This window comes from Mobula birostris, chromosome 29 (genome assembly GCF_030028105.1).
Source record: "Mobula birostris isolate sMobBir1 chromosome 29, sMobBir1.hap1, whole genome shotgun sequence".
Lineage (NCBI taxonomy): Eukaryota > Metazoa > Chordata > Chondrichthyes > Myliobatiformes > Myliobatidae > Mobula > Mobula birostris.
In genome coordinates, this window is record NC_092398.1 from 37,808,985 (window position 1) to 37,823,166 (window position 14,182).

Here is a 14,182-nt window from a genome sequence, read left to right on the forward strand (position 1 = left end):
TATACACACACATCCTGTACATACCCACATACATATAGTAGATTACAGTTAACTTGGCCATCGGTTAATCAGGACAGCCACCTATTTGGGACAACTCCTAAAGAACAAAAACTAATCAACAAAATATCCTGATTCCCTTCATTTATTTGCGACACTACTCTACTTAAATGGGACAAGAGACTGTTGCCAAACAGTTTCTAAGTAGCATCTCACACATGCACTTGTGTAGCTGTCAGATGCTATACCGTGTTTAGAGCAAACTGTTTTTAAAGTGTCAAGTGCGTGTGTTTGTGTTCAAAAAGCAGTGGTTTTTGTCACTGGTAGTTGGTATGAAATAAGCAGCAAGACAATTCAGAACTGTTTTGTTTACTGTAGTTTTCAAGCATTCAGGCTTGAGATACCAGAAATGGCTGGGAGTAAAAATGAAATGACTTCACTACTTCAACAAGTTAGGTACTATGAAGAATTTGAAGGTATTGACAATCATCTTGAATGTTACAATGAAAATGAAGATTTGGAGGCTGCAAATGTCAAAAGGATTATATGACGGCATTCTATTATCTGCACTTGGTGTCTATGCTGACTTTGTTCATTTATAGTCAATTAAAGGAATACACCAGCGAACACTGGATGAGCTCCTGTTGTTAACTATTAGGAACTAATACACTGTTTTATAGTACTGGAGTAGTATTGGTAGAGTTCTAATTTGTTCTGTACTTCATTTAAATATGTTACTCAGTTAAACAGTAGTTTATCTTTTTTTTATATAACTTTTTAAATATTTCCTTGAAACTTCAGCTAATTGGGACAAACATTTAATTGGAGCAAAATGTTCTCATCCTGATGTGTCCCAATTAACTGGGATCCACTGTGTATAAACATATTACAAAAAGAGAACAATAAAATAAATGAAAATAGTGAGGTATTCTATGGATTCATTATCCATTCAAAAATCTGATGGCATAGGGGAAGAAGTTGTTCCAGAGTCATTGAACATGTGTCTTCAGGCTCCTGTACCTCCTCCCTGATGGTAACAATGAGAAGAGGGCATAAGGCGTAGGAGCAGAATTAGACCATCTGGCCCATCGAGTCTGCTCTGCCTTTCAATTCTGACTGATCTTACTATCTCCTCCTCAACCCCAGTTCCCGGCCTTCTCCTCGTAACCTTAGATGCCGTGACCAATCAACAACCTATCAATCTCTGCCTTAAATACACCCAAAGACCTGGCCTCCACAGCGCCATGTGGCAACAAATTCACCACCATTTGGCTAAAGAAATTTCTCCGCATCTTTTTTTTGAAAGGGCGCCCCTCTATCCTGAGGCTGTGCCCTCTTTTCCTAGACTCTCCCAACATGGGAAACATCCTTTCCACATCTAGTCTGTCTAGCCCTTTCAACATTCGAAAGGTTTCAATGAGATCCCCCCTCATCCTTCTGAATTCCAGCGAGTACAGACCCAGAGCCATCAAATGTTCCTCTATGATAAGCCTTTCATTCCTGGAATCATCCTTGTGAACCTCCTCTGGACCCTCTCCAATGCCTGCACATCTTTTCTAAGATGAGGGGCCCAAAACTGTTCACAATACTCAAGGTGAGGCCTTGCCAGTGCCTTATAAAGCCTCAGCATCACATTTTTGCTCTTGTATTCTACACCTTTTGAAATGAATGCTAACATAATATTTGCCTTCCTTACTACAAACCTGCAAATTAACCTTCAGAGTGTTCTGCACAAGTGCCTTGGCTCCTCAGATTTTTGGCTTTTCTCCCCGTTTAGAAAATAGTCAGCACATTTATTTCTACATGTTCCAACACTGTACTTCATTTGCCACTTTCGTGCTCATTCTCCTAATCTGTCCTTCTGCATCCTGCTTGTTTCCTCAACACTACCTGCCCCTCCACCAATCTTCGTTTCATCTGCAAACTTGGCAACAAAGCCACCTATGTTCTGGGTGATGGGGTCCTTGATGATGGATGTTGCCCTTTTGAGGCATCGCCTTTTGACAGACATTATCTATTGTGTGTGCGTGCGTGCGCACACACTCTGACTCGATCACAGAAACGTCTGGAGAGTGTTCCGATTGGTTGCTTCACCGTCTGGTATGGAGGGTCCACTGCACAGGATCGGAAAAAGCTGCAGGCTTATAAACTCAGCCAGTTCCATCATGGACACAGTTCTTCCCAGCATTGAAGACACCTTCGAAAGGTGACGCCTCAAAAGGACGGCATACATCATTAAGGACACCTATCTCCAAGAACATGCCTTCTTCTCATTGCTACCACCACACCCTTTCTCATAGACACACACCGCTTTCTCTCTCACGCACAGCCCATCTCTAACACACACACAGTCCCTCTCTCTTACACACACACTACCCCATCTATCCCCAGTCTCACACATGTGCAGTCTCCTTCTCTCTCTCATACATACACTCACCTTAGAGAGAAAGTCTTGCTCCACTCTCTCCTTCAGAACGTCAGCTGGTTTGTTCTCATACACTTTATAACTCTCCAGATATCGTCCTGCCTCTTCAGCGCTGTGGAAATGGGTACAGTGAGGAGGAAGCTTAACTTTGTCTGACCCCGGGAGTGTGTGATGGGACGGTGTGGAGGGAGCTTCACTCTGTGTCTGACCCCGGGAGTGTGTGATGGGACGGTGTGGAGGGAGCTTCACTCTGTGTCTGACCCCGGGAGTGTGTGATGGGACGGTGTGGAGGGAGCTTCACTCTGTGTCTGACCCCGGGAGTGTGTGATGGGACGGTGTGGAGGGAGCTTCACTCTGTGTCTGACCCCGGGAGCGTATGATGGGACAGTGTGGAGGGAGATTCACTCGGTGTCTGACCCCGGGAGTGTGTGATGGAACGGTGTGGAGGGAGATTCACTGTGTCTGACCCCAGGAGTGTGTGATGGGACAGTGTGGAGGGAGATTCACTCTCTGTCTGACCCCGGGAGTGTGTGATGGGACAGTGTGGAGGGAGATTCACTCTGTGTCTGACCCCAGGAGTGTGTGATGGGACGGTGGGGAGGGAGCTTCACTCTGTGTCTGACCCCAGGAGTGCGTGATGGGACGGTGTGGAGGGAGCTTCACTCTGTGTCTGACCCCGGGAGTGTGTGATGGGACGGTGTGGAGGGAGATTCACTCTCTGTCTGACCCCGGGAGTGTGTGATGGGACAGTGTGGAGGGAGATTCACTCTCTCTCTGACCCCGGGAGTGTGTGATGGGACGGTGTGGAGGGAGATTCACTCTGTGTCTGACCCCGGGAGTGTGTGATGGGACGGTGTGGAGGGAGATTCACTCTGTGTCTGACCTCGGGAGTGTGTGGTGGGACGGTGTGGAGGAAGATTCATTCTCTGTCTGACCCCAGGAGTGTGTGATGGAACAGTATGGAGGGAGCTTCACTCTGTGTCTGACCCCGGGAGTCTGTGATGGGACGGTATGGAGGGAGCTTCACTGTGTCTGAACCCGGGAGTGTGTGATGGGACGGTGTGGAAGGAGATTCACTCTCTGTCTGACCCCGGGAGTGTGTGATGGGACAGTGTGGAGGGAGATTCACTCTCTCTCTCTGACCCCGGGAGCGTGTGATGGGACGGTGTGGAGGGAGCTTCACTCTGTGTCTGACCCCGGGAGTGTGTGATGGGACAGTGTGGAGGGAGATTCACTCTCTCTCTGACCCCTTGAGTGTGTGATGGGACAGTGTGGAGGGAGATTCACTCTCTCTCTGACCCCGGGAGTGTGTGATGGGACAGTGTGGAGGGAGATTCACTCTCTCTCTGACCGCGGGAGTGTGTGATGGGACGGTGTGGAGGGAGATTCACTCTCTCTCTGACCCCGGGAGTGTGTGATGGGACGGTGTGGAGGGAGCTTCACTCTGTGTCTGACCCCGGGAGTGTGTGATGGGACAGTGTGGAGGGAGATTCACTCTCTCTCTGACCCCGGGAGTGTGTGATGGGACAGTGTGGAGGGAGATTCACTCTCTCTCTGACCCCGGGAGTGTGTGATGGGACAGTGTGGAGGGAGATTCACTCTCTCTCTGACCGCGGGAGTGTGTGATGGGACGGTGTGGAGGGAGATTCACTCTCTCTCTGACCCCGGGAGTGTGTGATGGGACGGTGTGGAGGGAGATTCACTCTGTGTCTGACCTTGGGAGTGTGTGATGGGATGGTGGGGAGGGAGCTTCACTGTGTCTGATCCCAGGAGTGTGTGATGGGACAGTGTGGAGGGAGATTCACTCTCTCTCTGACCCCGGGAGTGTGTGATGGGACAGTGTGTGGAGGGAGATTCACTCTCTCTCTGACCCCGGGAGTGTGTGATGGGACAGTGTGGAGGGAGATTCACTCTCTCTCTGACCGCAGGAGTGTGTGATGGGACGGTGTGGAGGGAGATTCACTCTCTCTCTGACCCCGGGAGTGTGTGATGGGACGGTGTGGAGGGAGCTTCACTCTGTGTCTGACCCCGGGAGTGTGTGATGGGACAGTGTGGAGGGAGATTCACTCTCTCTCTGACCCCGGGAGTGTGTGATGGGACAGTGTGGAGGGAGATTCACTCTCTCTCTGACCCCAGGAGTGTGTGATGGGACAGTGTGGAGGGAGATTCACTCTCTCTCTGACCGCGGGAGTGTGTGATGGGACGGTGTGGAGGGAGATTCACTCTCTCTCTGACCCCGGGAGTGTGTGATGGGACGGTGTGGAGGGAGATTCACTCTGTGTCTGACCCCGGGAGTGTGTGATGGGACAGTGTGGAGGGAGCTTCACTGTGTCTGATCCCAGGAGTGTGTGATGGGACGGTGTGGAGGGAGATTCACTCTCTGTCTGACACCGGGAGTGTGTGATGGGACAGTGTGGAGGGAGATTCACTCTCTCTCTGACCCCGGGAGTGTGTGATGGGATGGTATGGAGGGTGATATGGGAGTTTCACTCTGTGTCTGACCCCGGGAGTGTGTGATGGGACGGTGTAGAGGGAGTTTCACTCTGTGTCTGACCCCGGGAGTGTGTGATAGGATGGTATGGAGGGTGATATGGGAGTTTCACTCTGTGTCTGACCCCGGGAGGGTGTGATGGGACGGTGTGGAGGGAGTTTCACTCTGCGTCTGACCCCGGGAGTGTTTGATGGGACAGTGTGGAGGGAGGTTCACTCTGTGTCTGACCCCGGGAGTGTGTGATAGGATGGTATGGAGGGAGCTTCACTCTGTGTCTGACCCCGGGAGGGTGTGATGGGACGGTGTGGAGGGAGCTTCACTCTGTGTCTGACCCCGGGAGGGTGTGATGGGACGGTGTGGAGGGAGATATTTTACCTCCAGGCCAGAATCAGGGTGCAGTCAGCCAGGATACTGATGCGTGCCAGCTCCTTGAGGATATCATGGGGGTTTTTCTGAAATATGGAACAGTTATTTGAGGTGAGATCTTTCTGTCTGATCCCTGTAGGTCACTTGTAGGCTGTGGCAGTAATCTCTCTCTATCTACCTCCAACTCTCCCTGTACCTATCGCCCTTCTTCTCTAAATGTATAGGTTCAGAATTTTCAATTTGTAGAGAAGGTGGTGTCAGAAGTAGACAGGTCAGTGAAGAAGGCGTTTGGCACACTGGCCTTCATCAGTCAGAGCACTGAGGACAGCGAGTGGGAATAAAAGGATCCTTTTCTGGTTGGCTGGCAGTCACTTGTGGTGTTCCGCAGTGGTCAAGTATTGGGACCGCTTCTTCTTATGCTGCATATCAATGATTTAGACGATGGAATGGAAAATCCAAAAATCTGAGAAGTGAAGGGACTTGGGAGTGCTTGTGCAGAACACTCTCAAGGTTAACTTGCAGGTTGAGTTGGGAGTGAGGAAGGCAAATGCCATGTTAGCATTCATTTCAAGAGGTCTAGGTGTGATGCTGAGGCTTTATAAGGCACTTGTGAGGCCTCACCTTGAGTATTGTGAACAATTTTGGATTCATCTTAGGAAAAATATGCTGGCATTGGAGAAGGTCCAGAGGAGGTTCACATGGATGATTCCAGGAATGAAAGGGTACACTTGATGGCTGTAAACCTGTACTCACTGGAATTTAGAAGGATAAGGGATGGATCTCGTTATAACCTTTTGAATGTTGAAAGGCCTCGAGAGAATAAATGTGAAAAGGATATTTCCCTTGGTTCGGGAGTTTAGGACAAGAGGGCACAGCTTCAGGATAAAGGAGTGTCTATTTAAAACAGACATGCAGAGAAATTTGTGGTGAATATGTGGAATTTATTACCATAGGCAGCTGTGGAGACCAAGTCGTTAGGTGTATTTAAGGCAGATCTTGATTGGACACCACACACACACACACACACACACACACAGAAACATACACACTAAGACAGACATGCACACACAGAGACACACTCACACATTCTCACAGGCATACAAACACACATAAAGACAAACAAACATACACAGACACACAGGCAGGCACATATAGACACAGACACCCACACACATGCATACAGACACAGGCAGACATACACACACAGACATTTACACAGACACACACATATGGACAAACAAATATACACAGACACAACCACACACACACATACACACAGACTCCCATAAACAGACAAGAGGCACACAGATACACAGACACATAGCCACATACAGACACACAGACACACACACATGGACAAACACAAATATACACAGACACAAACACAGACACCCATAAACAGACAAGAGGCGCACACACACAGATACACAGACAGACACACACAGACACATGGACAAACAAATACAAACATACACAGACACAGTCACAACCACAGATTCGGCAGTGCAGTAGATATGGCAATAGAGCTTGTGAATTTGCACGTGTCAGCTAATTATTATTTATTCATGATAGTATTTAACTCCATACTTGTCATCGTAGTGCTTGTTGAGACTTGGGCAGAGCACGGAAACGCTTTGCTGCCTGTTTGCTTTCGGCCTTCCCTGAGAAATTGGACCTTTGAGTCAACTGACTCTGAAGACTAGCAGTATTCGTTTAACGTTTAGATTTTCTTCTGCACAGGCTCTCACCGTTCCTCTGCCTTGGCGCAGGTCCAAGAGTCGGTGGGCAGCCTCCTGACCTCGTACTGGAAGATCAGAAACCCTCCTTAACTCCGCCACGAAATGTCAGAATGATTGGGCTGCGGGGTAAAGCGTTGAACAAGCTGAGAGGAGGTCCGTCAAGAAGATTGACCATGTACACCAATTTTCGTGCATCATCACCAAAATGACCAGGCTGAGCTTGGAATGTCAGCTCGCATTAGGTAATCAAATTCCTGCAACCATCGGGATCCCCAGAGTCTGCCTGGTGGTGGGAGTCGGCTCTGGTCCGGGCGTGGGAGCAGGAGCATTAGAAGCAGAGATTGTCAGGACAGCAGAAAAGGAGAACCTGTGAGATGCTGGGAGTGGGACTGAGGTGGCGTGAAGCTGCTGAATTGAGTTGGCGAGAACATTAACGGCTGTCAGTTATTGCTGGCTGTTCATAGTAAGTTCGTGGATGGCAGCTGTGACTGCGTAAATCACAGACACCTGAGTCCGACTGTCTGTGGTGAGCTGTTGAGAACAGTTGCACCTAGGGATGATATCTGTTCCTCCAAGTGAAACTGGGCGTGTCGGCACAAGGTTATCTGCCTCATTGCCTCCGTAACTTCACTGAGAACAGATTCCATTGCCTGTAGCTTGTCTCCTACCTGACCAATGAATCTCACAGCCAAGGCCAGCTGCTCTCTCTCTGCTGGGTCCATCTTTGTGTTCGAGACTTGCTGTTACCCGGTTCAGGTATGGCCCAAGTGTGGAGTGAGAGACACTGGCAGGTCGATAGTTGACAAACTTTAATGCGAAGTGTTAAAGGGAAAATAATCAATAAACGCTAGGCCAAATAAGGCCGTTAGCTAAAACTCTCAAATGGGAAGTGAAGCCTACACTGCAGCAGAAAAGATAATCTAAACGTTAAACGAATACTGCTAGTCTTCAGAGTCAGTTGACTCAAAGATCCAATTTCTCAGGGAAGGCCGAAAGCAAACAGGCAGCAAAGCGTGCCTGTGCTCTGACCAAGTCTCGACAAGCACTACGATGACAAGTATGGAGTTAAATACTATCACAAATAATAATTAGCTGACACATGCAAATTCACAGCGCAATTGCCGTATCTACTGCGTGGACGAATCTGTGGTTGTGACAGACAACACACACACACACACACAGACTCAGGCATAAACACACAACACAGACATACACACATACAGATGAACAAATACACATACACAGACACACATACACAGATAGAAAGACACACACGGAACACACACACACACAAAGGCACACATACACACAGAGACAGACAGGCAAACACAGACACACATACACGTAGATACACACGCACACACATAGATACACAGACACATACACATGTACGCACATATCCACACACACACACAGACATACAGACACACACACACACGGACAAACAAACATACACGAACACAAACATATCACACATACAAACACATACACAAACAGGCACAGACACCACACAAGCGAACACACGCAGACGCACACATAGACATACAGACACACACACACTAAGACAGACGTACAGAGTCAGGCACAGCCAGACACACACAGACATAATACCATAAGACAAAGGAGAAGTCGGCCATTTGGCCCATCGAGTCTGCTCCACCATTTTATCATGAGCTGATCCATTTTCCCATTTAGTCCCACTCCCCCGCCTTCTCACCATAACCTTTGATGCCCTGGTTACTCAGATACCTATCAATCTCTGCCTTAAATACACCCAATGACTTGGCCTCCACTGCTGCCCGTGGCAACAAATTCCATAGATTCACCACCCTCTGACTAAAAAAATTTCTTCACATTTCTGTTCTGAACGGGCGCCCTTCAATCCTTAAGTCACGCCCTCTCGTACTAGACTCCCCCATCATGGGAAACAACTTTGCCACATCCACTCTGTCCATGCCTTTCAAAATTCAAAATGTTTCTATGAGGTCTCCCCTCATTCTTCTAAACTCCAAGGAATACAGTCCAAGAGCAGACAAACGTTCCTCATATATTAACCCTCTCATTCCCGGAATCATTCTAGTGAATCTTCTCCATACCCTCTGTAACGTCAGCACATCCTTTCTTAAATAAGGAGACCAAAACTGCCCACAGTACTCCAAGTGAGGTCTCACCAGCGCCTTATAGAGCCTCAACATCACATCCCTGCTCCTATACTCTATTCCTCTAGAAATGAATGCCAACATTGCATTCCCCTTCTTCACTACTGACTCAAACTGGAGGTTAACCTTAAGGGTATCCTGTAAGAGGACTCCCAAGTCCCATTGCATCTCAGAACTTTGAATTCTTTCCCCATTTAAATAATAGTCTGCCCGCTTATTATTTCTGCCAAAGTGCATAACCATACACTTTCCAACATTGTACTTCATTTGCCACTTCTTTGCCCATTCTTCCAATCTATCCAAGTCTCTCTGCAGACTCTCCGTTTCCTCAGCACTACCGGCCCCTCCACCTATCTTCGTATCATCAGCAAACTTAGCCACAAGGCCATCTATTCCATAATCCAAATCGTTGATGTACAATGTAAAAAGAAGCGGCCCCAACACGGACCCCTGTAGAACACCACTGGTAACCGGCAGCCAACCAGAATAGGATCCCTTTATTCTCATTCTAATACACATATACACACTCACATACACACATAAGGACACACACACACTCACAGACTGATACACAGACACACACACACTTTCACACACAGAAACATACACACAAAGACAAGACAGATAAACATTGACAGACACACACAGATGTACAGAGCCAGACAGACACAGCCAGACACCCACACAAACATACATGGACAGATATACACACCACACAGATACACCTACAGACACATACACATAAACAGGCACATACAGACACAATCACAGTGTGTGTATATATATATGTATACACACACACACTCACACAGACATACACACAAATATAGATGTACAGAGACAGACACAGCTAGACGCACAGACATACATACACAAACATACAAACACACATACATGGACACAGACACACACAGACATACACGCGCACAGAAACATACACACAGAAACATACTAAGACAAGACAGACTGATAAACACTGACAGACACACACACATACAATAAAGGCACACACACATGGCCAGACAAGCACACACAAACATACATGGACACACAGGCACACCACAAATACACACACTCAGACAGACACATACATATACACACACATACACAAAGACACACACACAGACTCAGACATAAATGCAGACACACACTTACACAAACACGAACACCACACATGCACACACAGACACACACAGATTCAGAGACAGACATGCGCATACAGACACTGTTGTAAGTGAAGAAACAGATTCAGTAGGTCTCAAAGGTGAGGACTCTGGACACAGTCTTGTAGTAAAGGATTTTATTTACAGAAGGCAAACGTGTTAAAATGGCAACAGAAGCAACACGCACACACTGACAATTAATAACGAACATGGGAAAATCATGTGGGAACAAAGTACATGCACACACAACCAAGGGAAAAGTCAGTATGATACCCGCCACCCCTTGACTCTGTGCAGGCATGGCTCTATTGTATTAGGGACAATAATCAACGCTCCTAACCCTATTCAATGCACAGCTCACCAACAGTTTCTCCAGCGCCATTCCACGGTTCTCAGCCTGGAGTGAGACAGGGTGGTCCTTCGGAGATGGCAAAGAGAGCGAGCCCAACACACGTGGCACCCTTGTAGTGCAAGAGGGCTGGAGGGTCCAGCCCAGGTAATTCACAGGGGAGCCAATGGCTCGGTGCCAGCAGATGTAAACTGATTACAAAGGCCAATTGTCCAAGGCCAAGTACAAGACTAATCAAAGGGGCCAATGGTTAGGTGTGCATTGATGGGCGAGGAGGGGTCAAACCTTGATTGGCAGGTGGCATGCTTTCCCACCAGGTAGTGGGCAGTTCTGTCACGTGACAGTCACAACCCCTCCAATACAGACACACAAACACAGAGACAGAGACACACGCACAGACACAGAAGCACACACAGAGACAGAGAGACATAGACACAGAGACAGACACACACACATGCACAGACACAGACATACAGAGGCAGACACTCACGGATGTACAGACACACACACACTCACAGGCAGACACACAGACACACTCAGAAACACACAGACATACACGGACAGACACACTTTCAAACACAGACACACACACCTATACAGACACATCACACATATACACAGACACACATATATACACATACACACGCAGAAATATACAAAGACACACAGACATATATTTATGGATAGACAGACAGATATACACACGCACAGACAGACTCTCTCACACACACACACTCAGACAGACTCAGACACAGAGACACACAGTGACACACCCACACACAGTCGCACACACAGACAGACTCAGAGGCATGCATAGACACACACACATAGGCATAGAAACACAGACACACTCGCACACAGACATACACACAAAGACGCACACAAAAAAACAACAAACACACTCGCACACACAGTCACACTGAGACACACACATAGGCATACAGACACAGGCACACATTCAAATGGACAAACACACACACACAGGCACAGACATGCTCACACAGAGACACACAAAAACAACAGACTCACACACAAACCAACAAAGCCCCACACCCCCACTCTCACCGTATCAACATGTACGAGCAACAGGCGTAGAGCGAAGTCCTTCCCGAGCAGACGGAGACGGTGGTGAATATAATCCGGCTTTAGACAGTGGTAACGCACACTGTGGGGGGAGAGAGAGAGCGGGAGTGATGGAAGTCACAGGGAGGGGGGTGAGTGAGAAGGCACAAGGGTGGGAGGGAGGAAGACAGGGAGGGTAAGAGGTGAACCGATGAAAAGGGAAGGGGATTTGGAGGAAGAGTAGGAGGGATGGTTGAGGGGATGTTGAAGGGTGGATTCCCTACCTGAGATAGAGAGCACAGGTGCAGGGCCCCAGGACGTAGTCGGCATTCACCTCCCCGAACTCCCAGGGGACATTGCGGATGAACTTGAGGACAGGGTTCCCTCGCTGGAGGAGGGAGAGAATCAGTGCCAGCCCTTGGGGGGTCCCTCACTATCCCTTCCCCTTCTCAATTCCTTCTGCTCTTTCCTCCATCCTCCCCTCGCTATCCCCCTTCGGACATCCACTCACCGTCCCATGCATCTTCTCTTCCCTTCCTCCCTCCACTCAATGCTCCTCCATATCCCTTCCTTCCCTACCCTCCGGCTCCCTCGCACCACTTCACCTCCTTCACTCCCTCATGCCCACTCTTCCCACTGCACGACCGCTGCCTCCTCCCTCACACCCCCCTTCCTCTCTCTGACCCCTTAACCCCCTTCTCTTCATCCTTCCTCTTTTCTCCCTCAATCCCAATGTCCAACCTACCTGTCGTGGGCTGACGACAATGCTTCCCGTCCAGCCCCCGCCTCCTCTCAATCCACCTTCTGAGGCATCAAGCCGTGCCCCCACAACATCTCCAGCATCCTCCGGGGGCATTTGGGGGTCTTCTTGGCCAAGCTCACTCACCGCAACCCTTTCCCCCGGCGGGAAGAGAACCTGTGACAAGGGAGAGGTGCCAGGGGAAATAGGGGTAGACAGAGGTGGACAAACAGGGGGGGGGAGGGGTAGAAAGAGTGGTGGAATGAGAAGGGGAAAAGAGAGAGAGGGTGGAGAGCAGGGGGGCATTCTCAGGTACTCTGTACAGGACGCCCCCCCCCCCCGTTACTCCATTTCGGGATGCTCCCTCCTCCACAGGGTATTCTATAACAAAATGCACACCCTCCCTGAGGTACTCTATTTCTGGACCCTCGCTCTCCTCCCCGGGTACCCTGTGACGGGACCTCCCCCCTCCCAGGGGTACCCGGTGGCGGGGCACTCCCCCCTCCCAGGGGTACCCGGTGGCGGGGCACTCCCCCCCTCCCAGGGGTACCCGGTGGCGGGGCACTCCCCCCTCCCAGGGGTACCCCCTGGCGGGGCACTCCCCCCTCCCCCCTCCCAGGGGTACCCGGTGGCAGGGCACTCCCCCCTCCCAGGGATACCCCCTGGCGGGGCGGTGCCCCCTCCCCCCCTCCCAAGGGTACCCGGTGGCGGGGCACTCCCCCCTCCCAGGGGTACCCCCTGGTGGGGCACTCCCCCCTCCCCCCCTCCCCCCTCCCAGGGGTACCCGGTGGCAGGGCACTCCCCCCTCCCAGGGGTACCCCCTGGCGGGGCGGTACCCCCTGGCGGGGCGGTACCCCCTCCCCCCCTCCCAGGGGTACCCGGTGGCAGGGCACTCCCCCCTCCCAGGGGTACCCGGTGGCGGGGCACTCCCCCTTCCCAGGGGTACCCCCTGGCGGGGCACTCCCCCCTCCCCCCTCCCAGGGGTACCCCTGGCGGGGCACTCCCCCCTCCCCCCTCCCAGGGGTACCCCCTGGCGGGGCACTCCCCCCTCCCCCCCTCCCAGGGGTACCCGGTGGCGGGGCACTCCCCCCCTCCCCTCCCAGGGGTACCCCGTGACGGGGCACTCCCCCCTCCCAGGGGTACCCCCTGGCGGGGCACTCCCCCCTCCCCCCTCCCAGGGGTACCCCCTGGCGGGGCACTCCCCCCTCCCCCCCTCCCAGGGGTACCCCCTGGCGGGGCACTCCCCCCTCCCCCCTCCCAGGGGTACCCGGTGGCGGGGCACTCCCCCCTCCCCTCCCAGGGGTACCCCGTGACGGGGCACTCCCCCCTCCCCTCCCAGGGGTACCCGGTGGCGGGGCACTCCCCCCTCCCCTCCCAGGGGTACCCCGTGACGGGGCACTCCCCCCTCCCCTCCCAGGGGTACCCGGTGGCGGGGCACTCCCCCCTCCCCTCCCAGGGGTACCCGGTGGCGGGGCACTCCCCCCTCCCCTCCCAGGGGTACCCCGTGACGGGGCGCTCTCCTGTGACTCACGGGCAGCGATCGACCGGCCATAAGCGGGTGAAACCTCAGACCGTCGCTCCCGCCTGCTCGCGCCCGACGTTACGTCTTTTACGTGCGTGGGCGGGAGCTGGGCGCTGAGTGGTCGGCATCCGTGACGTCGCGACGGTGGGCAGAGTTTGTGACCGGACCCG

The 14,182-nt window shown here is 51.3% G+C and overlaps 1 protein-coding gene across 1 annotated transcript in view; it reads right to left on the bottom strand.

Moving 5' to 3' along the window:
• ercc1 (excision repair cross-complementation group 1) overlaps nucleotides 1–14,169 on the bottom strand; it is a gene marked incomplete at its 5' end in the record, with an annotated part of 32,386 nt that extends 18,217 nt beyond the window's left edge. Inside the window, 7 exon segments of the mRNA XM_072246883.1 lie at nucleotides 2,435–2,534; nucleotides 5,289–5,365; nucleotides 11,755–11,854; nucleotides 12,036–12,139; nucleotides 12,497–12,667; nucleotides 14,022–14,057; nucleotides 14,059–14,169. Of these exon segments, the coding sequence (XP_072102984.1) occupies nucleotides 2,435–2,534; nucleotides 5,289–5,365; nucleotides 11,755–11,854; nucleotides 12,036–12,139; nucleotides 12,497–12,667; nucleotides 14,022–14,057; nucleotides 14,059–14,169 (699 nt within the window).
• Nucleotides 14,170–14,182: the final 13 nt, after the last annotated feature.